The sequence below is a fragment of the Molothrus aeneus genome, chromosome 4 (assembly GCF_037042795.1).
Source record: "Molothrus aeneus isolate 106 chromosome 4, BPBGC_Maene_1.0, whole genome shotgun sequence".
In the NCBI taxonomy this organism is placed as follows: Eukaryota; Metazoa; Chordata; class Aves; order Passeriformes; family Icteridae; genus Molothrus; species Molothrus aeneus.
Genome location: NC_089649.1, coordinates 29,126,628 through 29,152,987, shown reverse-complemented (window position 1 = coordinate 29,152,987; position 26,360 = coordinate 29,126,628). Strand labels below are relative to the sequence as shown.

Below are 26,360 nucleotides of genomic sequence, written 5' to 3'. Positions count from 1 at the left end.
AAGCAACCTGTGGAAGTGAATTGGAAGACTGTGTTGATGGCTCACTTGTGTGTTTCCTTTACTTGCAGGAGCAGATCCTGCCTCTTCACAGAGCTGGGAAGGCTTTGTGTGCTGGGCAGAGGCATGCAGCCTCGCAGGGCATGCCAAGAAACACGGAGGGTTGGCCTGCTGCCCCACTGACACCTGAGGGACAGCTGAAGGACATCCTTTAACCGGCCCTGTGGCCATGAGGTTAGTGTGAGAGGGTCTGGGATTTACTGTCAGAGGAAAAGGGAAGCATGTGGGTTAGTCAGCCAGGGCCTTTTCAAGGGAGGTAGTGAAGGAAGCGCAAGGAAAGGGTGAAGGGCTTGGTTTGCCTTGCTCCCAGACCTTGCCAAGCAAGTACCCTTCACAGAGATGGGACAAAATGTCTTGTTTTATCTCATCTTTCAGGCTCTAACCTCTGCCACTGCAATGATGTAAGATAGAGGCTGGGGATGCTGAAAGAAAGAATATTGATTTAGTATGGTACAGTGCAGCAGGCACTGACATCACATCTGAGTCTGTAATGAACTAGGATCAGTTTTTGGGATGACACTGATAAATCCCATGTACTTCTGCTTCCTGGAAGACCCTTAAAAAACCTCTGCTTCTAAGGTTGCTCAGAGATGATGACAGATGATGCAAGACAGTGGAAACAGTGGTCAGGATCTGGCCCCTGGCAGAAACAGAGCTGATGGTCCTTTCGTTCACAGAGAGGAGTGGTAACAGGATCTCCTGGTTCTTCCAGCACTGGAGGTGGGCTCTGCTGCTCAGTAATGGGTCTGTGTGGGCTCATTTTTTCACTCAAAAATGAAAGCCAGGGTGATCGATAAAATGGGGTAGAAACTGCCAGTTACCTTAGTTCTTAATAATTAACTGGAAGTCCTTTAATGAACTTAGTACCTGAGTGTGGAATTTGGAATCTGACCTTTACTACATCTAGATAAACAGTGTGGCCAAGCCTGTGGCTCTCTCTGCAAGCTCCACTCTCAGCTCACTTCTTGGAGGTTCTCACACTTCATGCTGCAGTCAGGAGCTCGGCAGAGTCCAGCATGATTCTTCTTACCGTGCTGTTCCTTTGCATCATTTCCACCTACTCAGCCTCTGTGAAAGGTAGGTCTGTACTGGGCTTGGTTCACCTTCTGCCTCAGCAGAGGCAAAGCCAGTGTGTGTATGCAGATCTCTGTTTTGCCTCAAAAATTATCAGCTTTACTCAGACATGCTTGAATAATACAAGATGCATTTACTAGCTAGGTTTAAGTGCTTGTGGCATTCCTCTCAGCAGAGGTGATGGAGGAGATGATGTTTTCAAGTGCACAGGGCTAGTGGTGTGACCAGGAGATCAGAGATCTTGAACTTGCTTAATCAGGACATACTGTAGGGGCACTGACTTCAAAGGGACTTTTCACACGCTCAGAAGTTAAACACATGGAGTGCTCTGTGGAGCAGAGCCAGGAAGTGCTCAGGGCTGCCCAGGTTTCAGCTTCTGAGCAGTTGACTCAGCTACCACTGAAGTCAGTAAGAAGCATCCTGTTAATTTCATGAAAACGTTGCTCTGCAGTAAGTCTTGAAAATCTGGATGTCTGCAGAAACCCTGTGAGCAGAGCTTTACTCAGGTGTCCTGACAGAGTCAAGGGTATGAAATCTTGGAGACTGTCTGCTTCAGCAGTGCCAATGTATGAAACAAGGAAAGGTGTCTATAGTAGTGGCTCTTCATGTACAACTTCACATTAAATTTAGAGGAGCAGCAACCTTATAACATAAGCTGAGTTTTTAGTTTAATGAGGATGTCTTCATCATGAGGGGAAACAAGGGGAGCACGCCATCCTGGGCTAAGCTGTTGAAAAGGCTGTAGAGATGCTCTGATGGGTGCCACCTCCTGCTTCCTGCAGGGAATCCAGGACACTGTGTAAGCACAGAGCAGCAACCTTCCTTCTTCCCTGCCTCTATACACCCTCATGACAGGAATTATGAAGGAGAGAAATTTGCAAGCAATTCCTTTACCTGTGATTTTATTTCATGAGACTGCCACATTCAGTTTATGGCTAGGTACCAATGTGCCACATTTCTGTGTCTGATCTTCCCAGCCTCCCTTAATATCAATTAAGCAAAGCTTCTTGATGTGAAGTAGTATTTGCTTGTCACACTCCCCAGGATACTGAGCAAGCATTTTCCCTTTTATTAGTCACCCCTTCAGCTCTGCCACATTTCTTCTCTTGTGCAGCGAGATTGAGAGCTAAATTACTGGCCCAAAGGCCACTTAGGGCCTCAGGGTGAGAGCTGGGATTAGGATTGGTGTTTTACCTTTTCATCAGGCCACGCTGCCTTTTGGAAATATCAAAACATTATTCTGTTCAATTCAGGTAGGTCAGCACACATAAAACTTTCCTACTGCAGTTCCAGTTGAAAAATGTTTTCAAATCAGCGGATGGGGTTTGCTTTTTAAAGCTATCTGGTGTCAGAGATAGTGGCAAATATGATTTATGAAGGTAGAGCTAGCAAGTAGTTAGAGACACACATGCTGTGCATGCCATATGTATTAATAAAAGGCACAGGACTTGACAGCTGTTTCTACTCATGCAGTGTAACCTTCTGTATTATACAGTATCATGATTTAATTATAGACTTGGCATGTTACCCTTAATGACAGACACTTAACATTACTAGTCAAACTATGTGTTATGCACTCCACCTTGGAAGCAGCACTTCTGACCCCCAGAGAGCTTGGCTGGGCTGGTGGCAGTCTGTGTGTCCATCTCTCCTCCCTTCTCAGGCAGTGGGACACTTGCCATCAGCTGAAATGTCAATGGCTGCACAGGCAGCAAGGATTCCAGTGCAGTGCTGAATACAAAGGAAGGAGCTTTTAAAAGAGTGTCTTTCTATTAAGAAAAGTTTCTATCAGAAAGATGTTGCAATATTCCTTTTTAAAAGTACTGGTGTTTTCTTTGTGGAAGTTGGCATGAAAATTTAGTTGTGTTGTTTTGAGTACTGGTTCTGCTCAGTGACCCTGTGCCTCTGTCTGTCATGTGTCAAGATCCCTCCTGCCTCTCAGCCTGACCACACTATTCAGTTGTCTCTCTTGGGTTCCCCATTTCCACAGGGATAAGTGCTAACTCTTTGGGACTGCTTTCAATACTGCCTGATCCCTGCTGCTTCTCTTATCATCATCCACTCGTGGCCTAACCTTTCCAAGTCTGGCAACTAAAGGTGTCTTCTTCCCTGGCTCCTGCAGTGTTTTCTATGTGTGAATTGGTGAAAGTTTTCAAAACCTCATGTTCTTAGCTCCCAGGAATACTTTGCAATTATTAGTTTCTTCCATGACACTTGCAAGAAGCTGCTGCATCATTTGCTCATCTGTTTCCTTTAGGATGGAGCATCTCTATTGTATTTGGGGACAAGCAAATGCTAAAAGGGAGGAGGAGGGAAGGAACTCTTACAAAAGAAGAATAAAACCATGTATGTGTTCAGCTGTGGGGAAAGGAAGAGGGTAGGTGAAATGTGCTTTTAACTGAGAATAGGGAGGGAGCAAAACCATAACATGCACCTTAACTAATAAGAGACTTGTCTCTGAGCACCCAGATAATTTGTCTTGGATGTGCTATTCCCCTACTTTTTCCTTTAGATGGGACTGTGTTTATAATGCACCTAGTGGGTGGTATTCCTAAAATCTCAGCCAATACTAAGTCCTTTGCACTGCAGTTTCTGCTGCAAGTCAAGGACATTTTGAACCAGGAAGCAACTGGCTCCAAGGGACTGCGGGGAACCTGGGGTGTCCCTGAAAGGCATAGCCACCTCTGAGCAGGCACTGAGCACCCTCTGCTCTCAAAGGTAGCTTCAAAGCAGGGAATTGGGGAAGGAAATTGGCTAGGAAATTCACAGTAAACCTCCAGGAAGGGTTGCATGCCTCTTGGTGACTTTGTTTTGAAACAGACACACAAGACACGCAAAACCAGACAAGCCCCATTGTGCCAACATGAATCCTTCAACCTCCCCTGGAAAAAATCCATAGTTACAGCTTTGGCCTCTCACATGTGAGCAGGCTGAGCCCACTGGGATCACCAGACTTCCTGAACCACATCCCCAGCTGGCATAAAGTCTGTTTGGTTCTGTAACTTTGCCAGTTTACACAACTTGCAGATTAAACTTGCTGGAGTGTCCATTTTGCTCAGGGAAATGTTCTTTGATGCTCACCCTAATCCACTGTCATGGTATCTGAGTGAACAGGGAAACAATGTGATGCAAAGTCTTAATGAAGCAGGGGTTTTGGACTCTTTAAGAACTGTAGAATGTACCCATCCAGCCATGATGGAACTACCCTGGGCACCCACCTAAATGGGCTTTAAAATATTAAAGTGAAATAAGACTGATTTTCCTTTCTATCAGTGCAGTGATTTGACGTTTATTTAAGTGAGTCAGATAAAACAGAGGGATATAACATAAATCAGGATAGCCTGATGAATCTCTGCAGGGGACTTTAAAGACACTGATTCCATTACAGCATGCTTAAGAATTTTTCTGAGCTGTTGTGAGAGATTTTTCTTCTTTCCTCTGCCCTTCCCTGCACTTGTCATAAGACTGAGATGCATCTCCCTGAGGACAGCACTTTGTGTTTCTTAGATTAACTCTGTTGTGAACTTGTTTCTGCTCTGTACCTCCTGAACTCCATGAAGAAATCTCCAGTGCATTCAGTGGTGAAGCATTTGGGTGTGTGAGGCTGGTGCTGTGCTGCTTAGAGATAGCACCTAAGGTCACTCTGTGTGTGTTTGCTTTGAGAATGTTAAGAGCACTTAGTGTACAGCCAGCTTATTTTCCCTTCTCTTCCCTTTTACATTCCTTAAAATATATAAATTAACAACAGAGACACAGCTATGGGAACAATTATTTAGTTGAAAGAACAAGAGCTTAATTATTTTATCTAAAAAATACATTCTAAATGTTTTCATCACATTCATGTCACCCTTGGGCAAGACTCTCCATGGAAGGATTCCCAATAAATGTGCAAGAGATACAGAGAATGATTTATGTTGGCCCCAACAAATCACATCAGTGCATTTCACATTGCTAAGCGCACAAATTGTGTGATTATTAACAGTATTTTGAGTTGCAAATAATTTTGGATTAATTTGTAATGCTAACATAGCTGAAGAAAAGAATCTGACAGTCTTAAAGAGCTAGAACAAAGGATTTTGTCACCTTTCTTATGTTAAATATGTATGATCAGTGTCAACTTAATCACAAAAAACCCCAGCTGCTTCAGTGAGACAGCCTCTGTAATCAAGAGTAGCAGGATCAGTCCCACAAATCTTTTGCTTGTAATTAAATTTTTAATTTTTCTAAAGATTTCTTAGAGAAAATGGTAGATTATGAGTGTTAGTCAATTCTAAAATGCTGTTTGTTTTTGCTTTCCAAACAGGGCACACTACTGGGCCCAGCCTAAATAATGACAAGCTATATAAGTTTGCTTACTCAGCTGAAGTCTATGTTGATCAGGTGAAAGCATCCCTGCAGAAAAGTGCAGGATATCGGATTTCTTCTGGTGTGGATGTCAACCTCTTATGGAGAAATCCTGACAATGATGATGACCAGCTGGTCAAAATTACGGTAATTATTGCCATCAGACAACTTAAAACATACCCAATCTTTTCTGCACTTATCTAGCTGCTGATCTAATCTCAGAGAACTCACTTTTGGAACATGAGCTAAACCTTTTATTCTCCAGTCTCATCAACTAAACCCAGCTGCTTTGATGATCTAATTCCTATAGAATAAGATTTCACAAGTATCTATCTAACATCATAAGCCAGCACTTCAGAATGTCTCCTGTATTTAGAAATTGCTTCATACAGCACCTATAGCTTTAAGCGACTGGTGTGTAAGCCCTCACCTGAGGGGCAATATGTTGTCCTCAGTTGTAACTGCAAATATTTCTAAATAGAAACTGGGTTTGGTACTTAGCTTTCTGGTGACATTTTCTGAGACTTATTTCCCCAGTGGAGAGTGCTGGCTTCTTTTGTAAACTGACATAGTAATCATGGAAGATTAATAATCAGCACCAGAAATAAAGAACATTTATTATGTGATTTAGTCTATCTACTCTACTCCAGGCCAATTCTACAGTGCTCTCTACATTAATTTTCTCTGCTTTTGATTTGCTAGATGAAAGATGTTCAGGTTGAAAATGTGAATGAACGTCCAGCTGATAAAAACATCTTCAAAGGAAAAAGCACAGAGAAGATCATCGGGAAAGAGTATCTGGAGGCTTTACAGAAGCCCATAATGGTTGAGCTAGTCCGTGGAAAAGTAAGAGCCTGTCTTTTAAAATTCAGTCCCTAAGGAAACATGACACATATCTTTTGTAACAGACTTGAAGAATTTACCAGTTCACTATTCACTCAGTGTTTTTAATAAGCCATTGTGTCCTATCATTCTGTGTGCAATACAGTAGTTGAGAACAGACTGTAATTTACCTTCTAGCCCAAGCCTAGAAGAACACCACACAATGGGAAAGTAAAGAGCAGATTGTCCACAAAGACAGGTACACATTGGATATATGCACAATTGCTGTGTGGGATTTGTGCTATTGACTTCAGCCAGGGCAAGATTTTGTCCAAGATCTGAAGGCAGAAAAGCAGATACAATTTGTCATGAGGGATGTTCTACTGAGTCTGTGAGGAACTCAGTAGAGTGTTAATCACTTTAAACCCTTATCAAGTATTTTACAAGGATTGCTTTTCCTAGCTCCCTGGATTTCCTAATTTCTTCTGTGTCACCTAGCAAGTTAATGAGCTTGATGCTGAAAGAGCTACAGCCTTACATGTTTTTCCCCCACTGGGAGACAGTCTCCGAAAATCAGAAGAGAAGGGTCAGAGAGCAGATGTGTCTCAACATGTGCCTGGGTTTTTTAACCTGCCCTGAAAGAGCACCAAAGTGCTGTCCCAGCACAGGAGCACCCATGTCCTTTGTAGCTCTCAGTGTCCCTATTTCTCTGAGAAGGGGATTCAAGTACATCCATCCCACTCTCTTTTCCCCTGCAGAGCTGCTTATGAGAGCTGCCCTTGTACTCAGCATACTCTTGTGGCCAGGGAGTGGTGGGGCTCAAGCCATGACTGCTCCTGCCCCTGGTCCTTCACCCTCCTGTTGCTTGTGGCATTAGGCCAAGAGCCCCATTTTCCCCTCTGCAGCCTGAGCAATGCTCAGCAGGTGGGGCAGGAGAGGCTGTGAGAAAGGAGGAAGGTTGAAGGTCACACTCCCTTTTCCCCTCTGCAGAGCGCAGTGAGAGCTGTGATACTCTATCCCAGCAGGATCTTTACCTCCTGCTGTAAATAGGCACTGAGCACATACCCTGGCTGCCAGCTCAGCCTGCTGAATTGCAGCTGCTGTCAGACCTGCTCAGTAACTTTCAGACTCAGCCTTGTCATCAGTTTTACACAACATAAAAAGAAACAGGACAGTGCTGGCTGTGAACTGCACACATCCCTACATAAGAACAGAGGTACCAGAAGAACACAGAATGCATCTGCTCCTCATACATTGCACACTTTCATATGCTAAGGCGAAGATGTAGTATTAAAAACTTGGGCTTTTTCTCAGGTGGTAGGGTCTATGTGCTCCTTTTATGATTTTTTTGTGGTATGACAATTTCATCCCTGGCACAGTAAATTCACTTTTCAGGGTTACCCCAAGATAACACACTGATTGTACTCACAGTTCCAGATAAAGGGGCACTTTTAAAGCACCTTGAATGCAGAGTGGAGGTGCAAAGTCTTGTTACCAGAGGAGAGGCTCAAGCACAATAGTTGACCCATGAAGTGCAAAGGTTGTGATATGTTTGACACGTCATTGAAGTAATTAAATCTGTGATTTATCTATGATTCATCCTGAGTTTTTGTAACCTGTGATTAAAGTGCAACAGATATGCCCCTGTGGGGAGCGATTACCTCAGGATTATGCAGAAAAATGAGTTGCCTGTGAAAGTATGAAAAGTTTCCCATTTCCCATCGAAATTCTCTCTAATTCCAGGAGGAGAGATGCTCACTGCACTGAAACCGTACTTAGGTTCAGCTGAAGGCCAAAACATGTTTGTACAGTTATTGCCAGGCTCTGCAGCCTCAACAGTTTGCTCAAAATAAGCAAATAACAGATCCAAATTCAAAGTAAAGGTTTTTCTAGAGTGGATCCTCACTATTCCTTTCTAATTTAACCAGATTTGTTACACACTTTTGAATGTTTTTTATATGTTTGGTTTTTTGTTTTGTTTTGTTTTTTTTTAATTCCTGCAGATCAAAACCTTCTACTCATATCAAAATGAACCTGGTTTTACTCAGAACATTAAGAGAGGTCTGGCTAGCCTTTTCCAACTACAGCTGCACTCTGGTTCTTCCCGTGAGGTATGGTGCTCTATCAGGCAAGATTATCATCACATGAGGAACAGGCCGAGCCTGATCTGGTCTGGAAGGCAGACTTGTGGTTCCTGCTGACTTCAGAAAGAGTGAACTGTGATAGAAATCAGTCCTTTGATAACATATGAGGTTAGGGACATAAAGACAGTCTTCTGCATATTTGGTGACACAAATCAAATCGCTGCAATTAGCATAAAGAAGTAGTGCAATCCATTTGATTTAAAATGCCTTTATAAATTTAGCACTATAAATTTGGTAATAAACCACATTAAACCAGGTCACTATAAAATTGATTATACTGCTGTTTAAAGTTGGCTGATTCCTAAATTCAGTTCAGTGGAGACCCGTTCTAAATCCAAGTACCCACACAAAGTCAGCACTGATTTAGCTGCATCCATTTAAGTTGCCTTCCATTGTTAAATTTCTAAGCCTGTCCCCTTAAACAAAGCTCAAATTTAACTCAAATTTGTGAGTATAGTGTAAGCTGCCTGGTATTTCCTAATTATTTTGTTTAAACAGCCATTGTTACTTTTCTTCCTAGCCTTCTAATGAACAGTACCCCTGCCAATCCAAAGCAGATAGTTAGGTAGTTTGACATCCTCAAAACTGTTAAACAAACCCAAGCAGTACAGCATCTCAGGTACAGGATTCCAACAGTGGAGAAAATGCTTCATCTTTGGAAGGTGTTGGGATGTCCCAAAGATAAATTCAAGAAATTGTCCTAATCTAACTCTCTTTTCCAAGGTGGACATTTCTGGGAAATGTGATACTACTTACCATGTGCGGCAAGATCAAGTGACTAAAATAAAAGACCTGGACTCCTGTGAAATAGAAAAGAAAAGATTTACCAGCCACAATCGGGTATGATTTCTTTAACAAAATAAAATCTATTCTTCCTATTTAAAATATATTCTTAGCAGCTACTACTCATCTTCTCAGAAGTCCTTCTGGCATCAGAGGAAGCAAATTCGATATGTAAATTTTGTAGTTTTACTAGCCCAAATGTCATATGTAGTTCTCATGGAGAGAACAGGTAATGGATTCTCCTGTGGTGTAAACCACTTTGACTCAGCTGATACAGATGCAGTCATAGTGATAATAGTAACCTTTTCCCCATCTGCTTTAAATGCCAGGCAAGATGCTGACTCCTGAATGGAGCCTGGGCAGGCTTGCCTGTAAGGTCAAAGGCTTTCCTAATGCACAGGTGTAATACGGGAGATGTGCCATAGAGGTAAATGAAACCCTACTACAGCCCTAGTGGTCCTCCACTGTTAGTAAATGTCTTTCTAAGTAGTCACTGCTGAGGACAGGCTGGACACCTGCTGAAGGCACTGGGATTCTCCACATCAGAAACTGACCTTTCTCAGCTCAGAGAAGTACAAAGACACCACACACTCTCTTAATAAACTGCATTAACACCTTGACTGGGTTCCCCATTTTCACACCACAAAGACATCGTCTTGTTTACAAAACAAGAAGCAAAACCAGCCATCTTGTGTGATCTGTGAACATGACAATCTGTTCATTGATCTGTTTGATTGTGAACATGACAATCTCATTTACAAGATATTTCTCTGGAAAAGATTCTTATCTTATTTAAAGCATATCTTACAAAATGTAGTACTGGATTTTTTCTCAGTTGCAGCCTGCTTCATAACTTCCTACCCTGCTCCTACTATCTTGTACCCTGGTACATACTGAATTTGAAGCACATGGTGTAGAAATGAGTGGCTACTTACTGCAAAGGGGATACTTGAAAACCTGGTTCATAGGCTTAATTTGAGATGCCAGCCTATATGCACCTTCTTCATATGGCTCTACTTCATGACAAGTCTTGCCCTCATTTGGAACAGTGAGCTCTTTTCCTATTTTGTTGTTGAATAACCTTCTCTCTGTTTTATTTTTAAATTATTTTCAGATATTGGATGTCAGTACAAAAGCCACATCTGCTACAGTTTATGTGCTAGAAGACAGCTTCATTAAATCCATTAAGGCAGAAGAAAATTTCGTTTTCGCTCTGAATTACCGACGAAAAACAGGTGCCAAAATAGTTTCAAAGTAAGTTGGGCAATTGGACTGTCATTGAAGGGGGCAGGACTAGTGGTTCAAGTCAGGTTACATGTGTAGGTTTTATAGAATTGAGATCTAAGGCTGTGAACTCTTCAGGTAAGGGTTTAGGTCTCTTTTTTATCCATATACAGGTCCAACTGTGTCAGGTACCAGGTCCAGCTTTGATTAAGGGTTCTACCACACCACAAATAATAAATAATGGCATTCATAAGAAGTTAATGGGAAACAGCAGGAATTGGCCAAATCCTTTTAATCTACCCATTAGTGCTATAGGTGTTCTGTCTTCTCATTTCTCAAGAAATACTTCTGTTGGATTTCCATTTCTAGCATATGAGAGTTTGGAAGTGTAGAAAATAAAATCTACTGTGTAGAAAGGAAACAACTGTGAAACCTAGATCTGTGTTAGACTCCAGGCTCCAAAGCACTGAAAGTGTGGAGATACTCATACAAGATAAATGATTCAGGCATCTCAGTAATAATAGATATTTAAAGGAAAAAGTACATTCAAAAATTTCACTTTCCAGATCTTTTAAGAACAAATATATGAAACATTTCAGAATGTATGTGAATACTGAAGGCTGTTTATCAAGTGTTACAAATCTGTGCTTTAGAAAGTCTCTCATACAGGTATTTTATTACACATAACTCTAGCAATAATTTTGCTGGTATCAGATACTTCCGTTACCTTAAAAGCCCCACAGACTTGCCATGTTCTGAACATTTTAAAATAAGACTTCAGTTAGTCTGTATTCTATATTTTTTTGTCTGTGGAGGGGTTTTTTGTTTCCCCTTGGTGGGCTCTAATGGTGTCCTCACTGTGTGGATGTACAGGCAGAGGCTGGAACTGAAGTCAGTCCAAGCTGGGACGGGACTGATCGCTGCAAAGCAAGTCAGTGGTGTGATCAAGACCTTGGACCCCAATTATGTTGCCATTCCTCTGGAAGCAGAGCCAGTGAAATCCGAATGCAAAAAGTGCCCTTCAGTAAGTAAACACAGGTTCATTGGACATAAGGTTGCTTAGCTGAGCAGGACAAGTGTGAAAGCAAATTTTCTGTCCAAGCAGAACTAGGACAGGTCCACTATAGCAATATAAAATGCACCCTGGAGTAGGGAGTATGGAAGTGTTGCAATGGTGCTCACCCCTCAAGAGTGTTGTAAGATCTACCAATAAAAGTACCAACCTTTTTGCTCTCTTTTAAAGACTGCCATATTTCTCCAGATCACTAGAAAATACAGCACCCTGTTGTTTTATCTCACCTTGTCAGCTTTGAGCTGGGTTCACCTTATTTTCTCTGGGTGGAAATTAATTTTAAGATTGCTGACTGGTGTTTGTAAACAGTTTTGTCATGGAGGAGCTGAACTGTTACTAGGATTCAAGTTCATTAGCCATTCCTCAGGCAGGCTAAGCATTTGTTGGTGGTATATTTAACCTCTTCTTACTACCTGACCCCAAGGAAGTCTTTTGTTTAAAGGATTTTATAGGTATTTTACAAGTATAAAATGGGGCTTTAGTATTCTTAGGGAGTCCAATAATGTTCTCATTTTTCCCTGGGAAAAACATTGCCTTGTTTTTTTTTTATTTAAGACATCTGAAGGCTAAGAGCATGACAGTGTAAATGCATAATCTTTTGTTTTACTAATGATATTCATCATAAACTAAATAGATTACTACAGTGACTGTTGGCAAAGAGTATTAATGCTATTACCATTGAGGAATGAATGGGAACATTAAGGATCATTATTCTCCGGTGTTGATAAGCAAGATATAGTTCTATTCAGCACACAGAATTTTAGTCCTCCAGAGATACTCCTTATGAGCACAAACATGTTCCTGTATTGGAACTTTTGCTAGTTATTTGGAAGTAGCATTACACTGTAATAATTTTTCTTATCTAATTCTTGTTGAACCACAGGGAAGACCAAAACCACATATTTGGGGAATATAGAAATGATGCTGCCCGTGTGCTGGGGCAGTTCTGAGCAGGGAATGTCAAGGCATCTTAAACAGAGTAGGGACAGGTGGTTTTTCCCTGACTCTGCCTGTCGGGGTTTGTGCTGACCAATTTGTCACTTGGGACTGAGTTTGTCATAACAGTTACAATTTTCAGACCAAGATAATAAACACAGGGTATAATTCCAGAGCACTGCCTGGGGACTGAGCTATGTCATTATAAACCTAATGGCACGGGGAGAATGAAGTTCTGCTTTCTCACTGTATTTTTCAGTAACTGCTATGAAAAGATGAGCTCTATAAACAGAACACTGTATCCAAAGCAGCAACATATCATATGGTACTTATATTTCATGGTATACATTAATGCCCTGCTGACATGCTATACCTTAGAGTTTTACATTCTCAAAGCTCTTTTAAAATTGTATCAGGTCTTATCTCTATTTTATGAATTTGATAAAATAACCATTACTACCCTCATTTCCCATATGGCAGCACTAGCTTCTCTGAGTTTATGGCAAAAGTTTGCACTTAAAATCAGGTCTAGATTTCTGTGTTAAGACTACACAAAGCATGCTCTTTTCAGAAGAGCTCATGTATCTTACACTCTTTTATGCTCATGGTTCCTATGGGGAAGGATTTTTGCCCTGTCTGAAGGTGGGTTTGTTCTGTCTTGTGCAGCCACCCTTTGTACATTGGTAAACAGCTGTCATGCACAGGCATTCAAAACCAACTCCTGCTCAGTTTAGAACCTGTTGGTTTGGCTGGAGTTTTCCTAGAGTGCCCACAGGACCGCTGTTCTGATCTCTCTGTCAGAAACACAGAGAAACACAGGTCCATGTCCACGCTGAATTGCCATGTGGAAGTGTGTGCATCTTGTGCCTGAATGTTTGGGTTTTTTAATCCAAACTGCCTGACATTCACATCAGAAGAATGAGGACCCTCAGAAAAGTCAACTGTGAATGAAAATGGTGTTTTTAATGCCTGGGTCACTGCAGGAGATGGCAACTGCTCCTGAGCACCGCCCAAAGGAAGGCTTGGTCTCCATTCTCTTTTTCTTGAGATAGCTCCAGCTTGCATCTCCCACCTTGCTTGTCTCTAGAGTATGGGCCAAACTGACTAAGAGCAGCCCACACAGCTGGGCTCTGCACAGGAGAAAATGTAGGAGTAATGAGGTTAGAGGGTTTTTTTTGCTGGACTGTGGTGCAACTTCAACGGGGGAATAAAAAGTGACCTATATATTTATCCAATTTCAGTTAATAATAGCAACACTGACCTTGGTGCTAAGCACTAATTACCAGTTGAGGTTAAAAGACCCATCTGTGCCTCAGAACATGAGCTCCTCCCAGCTGGTCATTAATCCTCAGGAAATATCCTATGTCTCAATCATTGTTGCCTAATTATTGTTTGTTACAGTCAATAGAAGTTGCACTCTGTACTGATGAATGATTCTTCTAATTGCCAGCAGGTTCAAGTGCTATTGCTCAACACAAAATCCACAGAGGGGAACTATTTTAGTGAAGGTCAGATGGGTGGGTGCTACTGTTATTTCCCACTCAGGAAAACTGCAGTAAAGACTGCTGCAAAGAACAGCTGAGTTTTCACCAAGGAATGTTCTCGATAACTTGAGATAACAGAGGCAAAGGCAAGGGAGAGAAGAAAGGTCAAAATACTGGCACCAGTTTCTTATGGGAGTGTATCTGGAAGGACAGATATGGGTGCTTTGCTACCACATTGGCTTGTTCAGGTAAAAAATGTGATGTGAGAATAAATACAGCAACCACAATCTTGCCTTTCATTTTGTACAATAGCTACAAATCCCTTTGTATGAAAGTTTATGGAAAAAATGGGAATAACTTCTTGGACATTTAATCCTGTTCTATACTAACCCAAAATTACCATCTTCTCAAAAAACATTATTAATTAGTGAATTGGGAATTGTGCATCTCCCTTTCTTTAAAAAAAAAAATCTACTTAGGAAGAAATGGGAACATAAGGCAAACACCATATTCACGAGAAAGCATGGTAAATTTGCAAGAGAAGAGAATTCCCTTTATTCCAGTTACAGTATAAATAAATTTTATTGTTCCAAAAGAGATTGCAGTGAAGGTCATGTACAACATCAGGAAAATAATAAAGAGTTGGAAGAGAGACAGCTATAGAAAGATTTCTAAGATATTTGTGCTGGGATATCATAAATTACCTAATACTGAGCTAAAGGATCATAAGTCTGTTGGATTTCAGCTACTTTGAGCAACAGCTGGCCTACATATCAGCATTTATTTAGTCTGATTTTGAGAACTGAAGCCATAATCCGAAAGGTTTGACATAATATGAATTGTTTTTCAGCTTTCTGAGCACTGGAAGAACATCAGAGAACAAATGCATCCTGACAAACTTTCCAAACCTGATGCAGCAAAAAGCTTTTTGTCCTTCATTCAGAACATCAGAAAAGCTACGAAGGAGGAGATACTGAAAATTATTAAAAGTGAAAATAAAGAACTTCTGTAAGTTACCATGAACAACCTTTTAAAAGGTTTAAGTTACTGAAAAATGCAGAAGGGCAAATTGCATACAAAGAGATTGAGTTCTGCTGGTGATGTCCTAGCAATGCAAGCCAAGTGTTCAGTACTGTCTACAGGAAAAGGATTTTTTTAAAGTTATGTTTGTTCTTGTAATATAATAAATTTTCAGCACACCCTTCAGCCACCAGGGTTTTATCTACAGTGCAAGGCCAACATGGTTTGTAGTTTAGCCAAAGGTTCTCAAACCAAATGGTTGTTCTGAAACGCCCTATAACTTGTTCTTGACTTCTCATTGGTTTCCTTCAATAGGAAATACAACAAAGAAGTATTCCCAGGCAACGTTGATGCCTGGGAATTGTCCTAGTATTAGAGTTTGGTTGTGAACAGCATGCACACTGAAACTTGAGAGTGAGAAGCATTTCTGAGTCATATGGTCGGGATCTTTCAAATAAATTGTAGCAGTTGTTAGCAATGGAGATAAACCTGAGAGTCACTCAGGCAGCATAGAAGCCTTTTCTCTATGTTTCATTGTGCATGCAGTACTAAAACACTTCTTTATAACTACAGCCTTTTCCTGTAAACTTTAATACACTTGTGATTGTTGGGTTGTTAAACTCTTTTTGGTCCCTTATTTGCATAAATTAAAATACTGTCCATGGATATGAATCTGTGTACCATTTTGAGGTGAAAGTTCAGGGACACTTTTTCCAACAAGAGTGAAAGATTCTCTTACTTGCAATGAAGAGCAGTTTCAGTACATAAGCTTCTTTCTCTCAATATGCAACCAAGTCTTTTCAGTATTGACTGGCTCATTGCAAGGATATGTTCATTTAATTTGCACTTCTTTGTAGTCCACAGGTAGTGGATGCTGTAACCTCGGCTCAGACCCCAGAATCACTGGAGGCCGTGCTGGAGTTTCTTGACTTTAAGGATGCAAGCACTTCTCTCCTGCAGGAACGGTTCCTGTACGCCTGTGGATTTGCTTCTCACCCCAGTGAAACGCTCCTGAAATCATTAACTGTAAGTCCAAGGACAAAACAAATACAACAGAGCTAATACTCTTATGCCTTGTCCCAGTCAAAGGGGAAGAGAAGAAGAAACAACTGTTGCTGTTTCTAATTTTCCTTTCTTTATGCCTTCCAGGGTTTCCTATAAATGTGCTATTAACATAGAGCCTGCAAGCAACAAACATTCCTATGTCCAGACTGAAAGTCTAATTACTTTGTAAAATATTACCAAAATCCATTACTTGAAAAAGAAACATCATACTGAATGTTAAGAAAATAATTTGAGGATTGTTTGATTGTTGCCTTATAAAAGTCCTGTAATCAGAACTGTAAATCCCCTTTTTTTTTTCCAAATGGATCTACTTCAGACACTGAATGTAACTGAAGGTGAAAATGGCGTGGAGTTATTATATGTAATATATATGTAATGATAGAGCTGTGCTGTGCTTAGCCTGAGCCCAGGCCATCATGGTAATCACTGCCTTTGCATTGCATTATTGTTCACAGAAAATGAGGGAACCTGTTGAACCCACAGCAGTGTGGCTTGTCATGTTTACACTGAGATACTAAACAGCTTTGCTTTTGCATGGCAGGAGAAGTTCAAGGGGGATGTCGCCAGTCAAGAAATCAGAGAAACTCTTGTCATTGTCATGGGAGCACTCATTAGAAAGCTGTGTGACAGGGATGGCTGCAAGCTGCCAGTGAGTATCTGATGGTCACTGCTGCCCAAATTCTGGTCTGCAATACACAGGACTGATCCCTGGTGACATTACTGGGGGAGCATGACAGACATGAGAAGCAGATTCTCCCACTTAAAATAAGTCCATGAACTCCTATATTTGATAGAGGATTGTATTTTTTTAATAATGACCTCTACTTTGTCAGATTTAGGCTTTAATCTTGTCTCTTCCCATTTCTGTGGCTGAACCTGTCAGCAGAAGCAGTGCTTGTGCTGCCTTGTCCAAAAGTTTTGCATATCCTCAGAGAAACACTGGCCAACTCAGGATCTGTTTGTTATTTGAAATCACCTTAGGTTATTTCACCACTGTGAAGAAAATTCATTGATTCATTGATTCAACTGTGCCCTGAACATGCATAGAAGGAGGAAGACTTTTACTCTGAGCATGAACTGAGTAGATGCTGGTGTTAGAGGATGAGAATGATCAGACAAGGCTGCTGGATCTGTGTTGTTCAGCACTGCAGCACATCACTGAAAAGATACAGAGCCCTTTTAATTACCTGAACAGGTCCTTTTAATCTCCCTTGTTAATTGCCAAGTAGTTTTATAACATCATGTTCTGAGGCACTGAAGAATACTTCCCTTGCCTTTTTTTTTGTGGGAACTTGTTGGCCCCACAAGAAGGACCTGTGAAGTCCCTGAATCAGGTCAGGAGCAGCTGGCAAGTGATAAAACTTTGGATTAGGTGTCACTGTAGCTGCAGTCTCTTTGGTTATGCTTGAAGGAAGCCATCAACGTACAAATGAAACCTTTGCTAGCCCTGTGCCACAAAACCATGCCAGAACCCAGCCCTGCCCCTTCTACTCCTGCAGAAAAAAGGGAGGTTTATGATCACCATTTAATGTGCTGTTGATTTTCTTAGGCTGTTGTGGAAGCCAAAAGGTTGATTCTGAATAGACTGGAGAAGGCCAACAAAGACGACAACGTGCAGATGTACCTGCTGGCGCTGAAGAACGCGCTCCTTCCCGAAGCAATTCCAGTGCTCCTGAAGTATGCTGAGTCAGGAGAAGGGCCCATCAGCAGCCTTGCTGCCACTGCCTTGCAGAGATATGATCCTTCTTTTCTCACCAAAGAGGTAAGAAAATACACTGCCCAAGAAAAGAAGTGCAGGAGACTGTATTAAAAATAAAGGGTAAATTCACAGAATTCATTTCTTGTCATCACCGACATGGACAGTGAGGTTGAGTCCAATCTCAGTAAGTTTGCTGATGGCACCAAGCTGTGTGGTGCAGTCAACATGCTGAAGGCAAGGAATGGACTGGTGGGCAAGTGCTAGTCAGCCCTTGGCTCCAGGGTCACACACAGCTACCAAAGGTAGCCCGCAGTCTGCTGGGAAAACCGGGCTCTGCTCGCCAGAGGGAGCCCTTGGGCATCTCTGCAGCCCCTCTTCTTCCTTGTGCTTTCACACAGGGAGAGCACACAAAGTAAGAGAAGGGTAAAATAGCTTAATTTTACCCTGCAGGCTCTAAGAATAGGAAAAAACATAGAAAACAGTGGTAGGTCTTGCCTCTGCTGCATTACCTTGCATTCCATTTCATACCTGCAGCTGGCCATCAGGATTGAGGCTGTCAGGATACTGCTCTGCAATGAGCATATAGGAGGCCATTCAGTGGGACTACATGGCTTTCCACAGACTCCCCTGTAACAAGGATGTGTCACAATCTTCTCAGGGACACGCGACCACAGGCACTATCTAGAAAATTAAAATAACAATATTCTTGGTTTTTAAAGTACGTTTCCTTAACAGTCAAGAAAATCTCTGTCTTACCACTGTCACATTTGTTCTTAGTGCTGCTACTTATTTACAGCCCTGCTTTGAAAACCAGTGTGTAAGGCTGTATTTGGTCTGTGGCTGAGAGAACATAACAGATGTCCCGCTTGTCCTTGTGGTCACTGAGCTATACATGTCTCAACATTCCAAAAGGACCATGAAAAACATGATGCTGAAAATATATCCTTATGTATTAGCCTTAGCTATGGAGCTAACTAAGCTAACTTAAGCTGATATTATAAACGAGATTCCAACCTGTACTTTGCCCAGTCATCTGCATGAGCACTGAGTGAATAATGTGTTTCCTGACCAGGTGAAGGAAACAATGAACAGGATATACCACCAGACTCGCAAAATCCACGAAAAGACAGTGAGAACCACAGCAGCTGCCATCATCTTAAACAGTAACCCATCCTACATGGAAGTGAAAAACATCCTGCTCTCCATTGGGGAACTGCCAATGGAAATGAACAAGTACATGCTCTCCATGATCCAAGATATACTGCGCTTTGAAATGCCTTCCAGGTACGTTAACTTCAGTGTAAATAAATACAGCCCTTCCTTACAGAGAACACACAGGTTCTCGTGAATTACTAAAACTTAAGGAGAGTATAAAAGAATATCTTGTTTTTATGTCGTTTGTATTGCTATTTCAGAATAAATCCCTTAATTTCAATGTCATTATTTTAATAGCTATTCACATTTTCACAGGTAGAAAAAATAATTGGGCATCTGACTTGCATTACTGTGAAAAATGTCTTCTGTTGATCTTAGTTCTCTCAAATGGTCCCTTGCTTTTGTATTTTCAAAACCAGTGATGTGGAAAAATTTTAAACATCAGAGTGTGAGAATGAAAATAATCAATATATATCTTCTTCTTAAAAACATTAATTTTCAAGCAAGATCTTTCCTTGCCTTTCTTCCTATGACTGCAGGGAGTACATGAAATTGAAAGAGATACTCTGGGTTAGGGCAGATTTTCAGTGGGAAAAGGTAAGGGTTTTGAAGACCCTCTTTCCTACTGGGAAATTCACCCTCTCTCAAATTTGATCTTTCTACGAAAAAGTAATGCATGGTACTGTAACATTTTTGTATCTCAGTGGTTTTGTTTTTTTGTTTTGAAATCCCACAGCAAAACAGTTCGGCAAGTTCTGAAGGACATGCGTGCCCATAACTACGATCGCTTCTCCAAGATGGGCTCTTCCTCTGCCTACACTGGATATATCACACGTATGTAACCATGAAACTGCCTTTGAACCCTCTTTGTATTCCCAAACATTTCATTAATCCACTAGTGTAGTCACAGGTACCTTCTTTCTTTTTTAACTAAGGTGGTCCTGATGTGTCATCCACGTACAGCCTCGACATCCTCTACTCCGGCTCTGGCATTTTACGGAGAAGTAACATGAACATCCGTGTTTTTGACAGAAGCGCTGACCTTCATGCCATCCAGGTAACTGCCACACTGTGCACAATAACTTAGCCAGTATGTGGTCCTTTTCTTACAGCTTCTAAATCAATTCAGCTAATGCTTAAGACCATAAGGTTTGCTGCACTGGGCACAGAACAAGCCAATAACAGGAGAAAACCCCACGAAGTGGCATATGTTTGCCATAAACAAAACAAGTGTTTTGTTCTTCATCATACATTGTGGTCTGTGTCTGTGTAAAGCCTATGCTGTTTCTCTGATGTAATCAATAAAAGCTTTGTGAGTTTGTAAAATCAGGTCCCAGTTCAGGTTATGTCACAGAAGGGAAATTCAAGGAGTAGATCAAGTGTACAAATCAAAGAGATTTTAATGTCTGTGTTTTAGAATTTTCTTGATATTGCCAAGAATCTTCAGTATTATAACTCTCCTAAATTTATGCAGGAAAAAAATTGTGCAGTGGAACACCTCTGGCCTTTTCTCCCAACTGTCCCTGAAAAATAGTTATATGAATAAAGGAAAATGTGTTTGAAAGAAAACTAGTCTTAGGATTATGATCTGCATGTGGGTAAATCCTGCTCAGCACCTAAAGGGCAAAAACATGGCATGAGATTATTTTATTTTCCATTTTTCTAAGTACTCTTCCTAGTTCCATTAAGTCTTACCCTCATACCTTTTCCACTACAACTACATACATTAGAATTAGGCATTTAGACATAAAGAAAATATGTGGTGTTGTTAATAGTCTGAGTCGGGCAGGATTTTCTCATTGACTCTGTATCACTGTTCCTTCGTAGGTGGTTCTCGAAGCTCAGGGTCTGGAGTCCATAATAGCTGCAACTCCCGATGAAGGCGAGGAAAACCTGGACTCCTTTGCTGGCATGTCAGCCATTCTGTTTGGTTTCCAGCTCAGGCCAGTGACATTTTTCCAAGGGTATGGTGATTTAATGTCTAAAATGCTCTCGGCAACTGGAGATCCCATGAATGTGGTGAAAGGACTTGTCCTCCTCACAGATTTCTTACAGGTACTAACAGCACACTGTTTGCTTCTTTTTCTGTCTCTTAAGCACAGATGGTTCCTCCCCCACACTGCTATTGTAGGACACCTTATTTTCTTTATTCTCAATGCTGATAAACTTGACCAGTGTTATACAGGTTACCTTTACTAGGAGAGCAATAGAAAAGTCATGGGTATTAATACCAGAATGAAATTACATGAAAAGCAACCTAGAACAAAGGTGAGAACAGATATTCTAGAAAATATACCAGAAACTTAACAAAAGCAAATGCAACTGAGTTTCCTGTTGCAAACTCATATTGCTCTCAGCTATGACCTCCCCTCCCACAGTTTCTTGTAATACAGTCTTGTCCCATGCTACCACCTAAGTTTTCCTCTTCACAAGTTGTCCAGGGACCTTGTGTCCAGTTAGGCAATAATTGTCAGGTGAATGAATCAGAGAACTATCCTTCAAAGAGCAATGCTAAGAGGTCCAAATTTCAACTGTTTATTTCTAGGCAAAACAAGCAATTAAAATGAGGACTACACAATTTTTATGCAACTGCACCCCAAATGATTTTCTTATTTTGTGTTTAAATAGATTCACATATAACTGGCTGCATAATGTGTTATTGGAGGACTAAGAATCTAGACATCTCTCTCGAAGTGCAGGGTCAGCACTTGGTTTGATATCTTTGGTCTTCCCAAGCTGGGATCTCCTTAGAACCTGTGGATTTAACAGCTGTACTCAGCTCACAAAACATCTGCAGTCTCAAACTTTACTTTTGGCTTTTCCCATTTAATTCATGGCCAAAGAAAATGCCAGAAGTAGATGATGAGACAATCCACTCTGCTCAAAATTACACAGAAACACCCTCTGCATATGACAGGTTTCCCCATCCAGAACCCAGCTCAACTCCTTCTAATGGTATTTTAAGTCCAGAGGGCTTCCCAAGTAGTGCCCAAATTGGCTAACTAAATCTCATTCCAGCAGTGCTTTACAGTTCACATGCAGATTATGGGCAAAAATTTTGCTGTGACCTATTTAACAAACAGACCGCAGAGGTGAGAAAGATAATCATGTCTAGTCCTGAGCACAGGGAGCATTTAGAGAACTAAATATTTCCAACTGCTGTGCATGCACGAAGCTCCAGACATATTCTGGCTGAATCAGCTGGCTGGGCACCCCTAGAGCTCTGCCTGCCAGCAAATTCTCCACTCATTGCCTTTGGAGAGCCTCTCAAAAGTCTGGGGCAGCCAGGGCTGGGACTGTGGGCCATTTTTAACAAGATCAGGGTGCAGTGTTTTCAGTCAGTCACTGCCTTTTTGGAAGCCTTGGCAGCAGTGTCTTACCTCCACATCCCACAAGGGCAGGAATGGTTTAAAGCACTGTTGAACACAGCTTCAGGCTGAGCTGCCTTTTAAGCACAGCCTATCTTTCTAAGAATGGTCTTATAGCTACACTCCAACTCAACAGCACATCAACATGGTTTTGGCACTTCCATGTGGCCACAGTGTTGTTTCAGGGCTAAGAATAACCCAGAAGTTATATTCCTGCTGTAAAATAAACAGCTCTCATAAAACTGTTTTTGAGACTCCTAAGTCACCTGCATTAAAGTTCAGCAGTGTTAATAGTTCTCCTAGGCAACACACCTGCCAGAAGCCCAGAGAAATGAAATACTGTATTGATAGGTCAGAGAAGCCACTTGAAAGCCAGACCCCAGTGGAAGGTAGCCAGTTCCCAGAGAAGTGCTTGTTGCAGCCATCTCTGCATTGCATTACAGTAAGATTGCATTACAGTGCAGTACATAAAGGCACTTTCTTATTAAAACATGGCATATTTCAGCATTTTAAACAGTAAAAAATGGCTGATTCTGATCTTTTGGGTCACATTTTCCACTGCAAATGAGACACAAAGCTTAAAATAGGAAAGCAAAGGAAAATACTTCTCCTTAGGAGGCTGGGTCCCTGTGATTTACACCTCCCATCAGCCTGGATTGGATTTGCACATGAGACGAGGGACAGGGCTGAGCTATAAATAAGGAAATAGATGAGCTAGTAAAACACATGACAAGTGCTCCTTAACTTCTCTGCTGGTTTCACTGACAAATACAGCTTAATTCTAGGTAGCATTTAAGTCTTGAACCATGCAGCCTTTGTAAACTCAGCCTACTTTAATATTCTTGGGTGCAATTTGACAATACATCTAAAAATATCTGCTCCTCTGGTTGTGTGTACATATTTCTGCCAGCATGTATACTGTTACCTCCTCACTCATTAGCAGCTACCCACCAATCCAGTCCCAATTAAGAGCAAAGTAAAATAAAGTAAAACAAGCTTTATGTCTACACCTAAACAGACCAACAAGGGAAGTATTTTATGTCTCATTGGAGTCAGTATAAAAACTCCCTTTGATTTCAGAAAGGTTTCAATTTCAATCCATGATTTTAACTTGGGTGAAAATAAGAAATCAGAGCATCATATGACCACACTTGCTGGGGTCACGCTGGATTTATAAGCCACAGCCAGCCCACTGCATTCTTTAAATCTCAAGCCCACTTTAGCAGCAACTGACTGCCAAGATGGCTCTGCCAAGCTGGTTCTGTCAAGGAAATAATTTCAAGGATAATTAACTTACCCTAAAAGGTGAAGTAACCATGTACAACTACCATAATTATCCGAGTCTTCAATTACAGCCAGATAAATGTTCTGAACAAAAACCTTCCCTGATGTTGCTCCTTGCTATAGGGATTAGGAAGCTGGACTGACTCTCTGCTTGCTTCTGTCTTAAATCTTGGGACAGCATTAGTTGGAGCCACTGGACTACTGAATAGCTAAGAAGAGAATAGAGATTTCTAGTGTGCCTGGACATCAAAAAAGGGCAGGAAATTCACATTCCCACATGTCCTATGAAGGCCTGCAACATTACAAGTGCTGAGAATATCACAGGCACAGAAACCTGAGAGGAGAGCAAAAACCATCTGTGAGACTGAAGAAGGTGTCCTGTATGTGAAGCACATGATCAAAAGAAGCTTTTCCCAAATTAATATTTCTTTTAAAATGGTGAATTAATCCACTAGTTCTTAGGGAAGCAGGACAAATATATAAAGACAGATAGATTGCCAAGCTGGGTGAACCCTGAAATCTTGGCTGTGTGTCAAACCTTAAAAGGAATGAACTGCCATGACCCTGAGCTATATTACCACTTCCGAAATTGACTTTATGGATGTGCTTTCAGTCCAGCATTACAGGTTTCATGAAGCCATGAGCACATTTGATATTTGATAGAAAATGCATTTAATGCAAATTAACGTGCATTAGCTGATGGGTTTGGCCACCGAGCCACTGAAGATGTAATTCCTGTCATATGGTGGGTTTGGAGCCACTGCACAAGTGGCAGCATCCTACTGCCAGTACAGGTCTGCTCAGGGGTGCTGGTCACACTGCACTGCACTTTTTCTGGGCTTCCAGCAAGGAGTTCAATCTGATTTAGCTGGACTGCTGTCACAGCCTCCGTGGGGCTAGTGTGGTAGCTCTTGGAGACATGATATTCCCTGCAGTGACACTCTGTGCAGAAGTGATGCCAGCTGGCACACAGGGGAGAGGGGAAGGATGCAAGGTGCCTTGCTGTAGCTTCATCCCATTTCTGGGGGAGGGAGGTGCATCAGGATGTTTTGTCCATCCTTTCAGAAAATCCCTCTATTCCTTTTTGTTCCTGCAAAATGGCAAGTGGTGTGAGTGCAGGACCAAAGGGAATAAGGAAACCTCAGAGGTGTGCAGTCAGTAACCTGTGCTTTGCCATGGCTCCAGGAAATCCAGCTGCAGTCTGGGCCCACAGCCAGTGCAGAGTTCATGGGTGGGCTGGCCATCGACATCTCTGGAGGAATGGAGTTCAGCCTGTGGTACCGGGAATCCAAAACCAACGTCAAGAACCGGTGAGATACCCCCAGCACACACTGTAGCTGTAGGCAGCTCAGGCTTCTGAGCCAAGGTAGCACCAAATTTAAATATAAAAAACCTTTCAGATGAGTTAGAATTAAGCAACTAAATAAATAGAATGAAATAGTTATGTGCATGGGAGAATATCTTTACTTCTTTATTCCTTTCCACCTGGATAATACCAGTTCCCACTAGTCTCTTGTGAATTTATGTACCTTTACGTGAAGAACAGGCTCCTTTGAGGGCAGTTTTTGTTTGGGCAGTAGGACTATTTGTAATTCAATTTCCTCTTTTTTAATGTGTTTTGAAACAATTGTGATGCCTAATTTTTTTTGTAGGGTAGCCATGTTTGTAGCTGGTAACACCGAGGTGGATTCCTTCTTTGTAAAAACTGGTATGGAAACCACTTTGGAAACAGAAACAGCTTTGGACTTCATCTCCACAGTGCAGTTTTCACAGTACCCATTTTTGGTCTGTATGCAGATGGATAGAGTGGACTCTCCATTCAGGTAAGAGCTAAGAGCACACTTTCTGAAGTGTCTTTCCAGCCAGCTGCTGGAACTTTTGGTTTTCACAGACATGAGATTATCCACTGTGGCCAAATTTCAGCCTAACACAATGAGATGCAGTGCAGGCTGTTACACACACTGACCTCTCTGCTAACCCATTCCTCCCTGAGATTCAGAAATAACCTTTCTGAAGACCACAACTGATCAGCTCTGAATGTGCACTTCAGTCCAATTTTTTAATTTAATTTTGCAAGTGAACTAACTTAGGTGGCAGGACAGTTGTGCCCTCGTGTGCAATCAGTTCTGATGATATGCAAAGCCATACATGAGCTGAAGTGGAAAGTTCTCTTCATTATCTGCTATTTACTCATGTCAACAAAAGTACCTGGTCTGGCACTCCTGCAGCCATTGTGTTCTATCACACTTTATTAAGGCACCAGTTTTCCTGAAAACTAAACAACTGTGCAGTAAGGTTAAAAAGATGCTCTTCAGTAGCCAAAAAATAGTAATTAAATTGGCTTTATTGGGTATGCTGCTCTCTCCTAATCCCTATTTGCTAAGACCTAAAGAAGATAACATTTGTAGAGCCTGTGCCAGATTTCCATTCAGGTTTTTCTCATCTGAAAGATGGTTAAAAACCTGAGTATTTTAAGACTTTGAGAATCTTCAGGAAATCCTAAGAAAACAGTGTCTGCTACTCTGCAGCTACTGAAACATCTGCTGATTATGTCTGCTCACTGTGGAAGGGCCCCCTGGCCTGTGTGCAAGCTGTTGGCAGCGGGGTGCCAGCTGTGCACAGACCTGCTGATGGCAGAGCCCGGTGCTGTGTCTTTGCAGGACTCACATGACCAAGTACGAGAGCCTGCCCTCCGGCAGGCGCTACACGGCCAGGAGGGGGAAGGCAGCCACGCTGGCCGGGAATGAATACCCCCTGCACCAGGAAAACTCCAACATGTGCAAGAAGGTGTTCGGCGCCAAGTCGGACTCTGCTGGCAGCTGGTTTTGA

General features: G+C 41.6%; 1 protein-coding gene across 1 annotated transcript; it reads left to right on the top strand.

Moving 5' to 3' along the window:
• The first annotated feature begins 1,073 nt into the window (after window positions 1–1,073).
• On the top strand, window positions 1,074–26,360 carry MTTP (microsomal triglyceride transfer protein). The gene is made up of 18 exons (XM_066549018.1): window positions 1,074–1,134; window positions 5,435–5,622; window positions 6,178–6,321; window positions 8,301–8,408; window positions 9,165–9,281; window positions 10,339–10,478; window positions 11,322–11,472; window positions 14,791–14,948; window positions 15,818–15,986; window positions 16,567–16,674; window positions 17,575–17,787; window positions 18,797–19,008; window positions 19,616–19,713; window positions 19,815–19,936; window positions 20,707–20,934; window positions 24,717–24,841; window positions 25,184–25,354; window positions 26,192–26,360. The coding sequence occupies exons 1-18, from the start codon at window positions 1,074–1,076 to the stop codon at window positions 26,358–26,360; spliced, it is 2,682 nt and encodes an 893-aa protein (XP_066405115.1).

Coding starts and splice junctions, on each gene's coding strand:
- MTTP (XM_066549018.1), top strand. CDS start 1,074: ATGATTCTTCTTACCGTGCTGTTCCTTTGCATCATTTCCACCTACTCA. Junction 8,409..9,164: donor ACTCTGGTTCTTCCCGTGAG/GTATGGTGCTCT, acceptor CTCTTTTCCAAG/GTGGACATTTCTGGGAAATG. Junction 9,282..10,338: donor GATTTACCAGCCACAATCGG/GTATGATTTCTT, acceptor AATTATTTTCAG/ATATTGGATGTCAGTACAAA.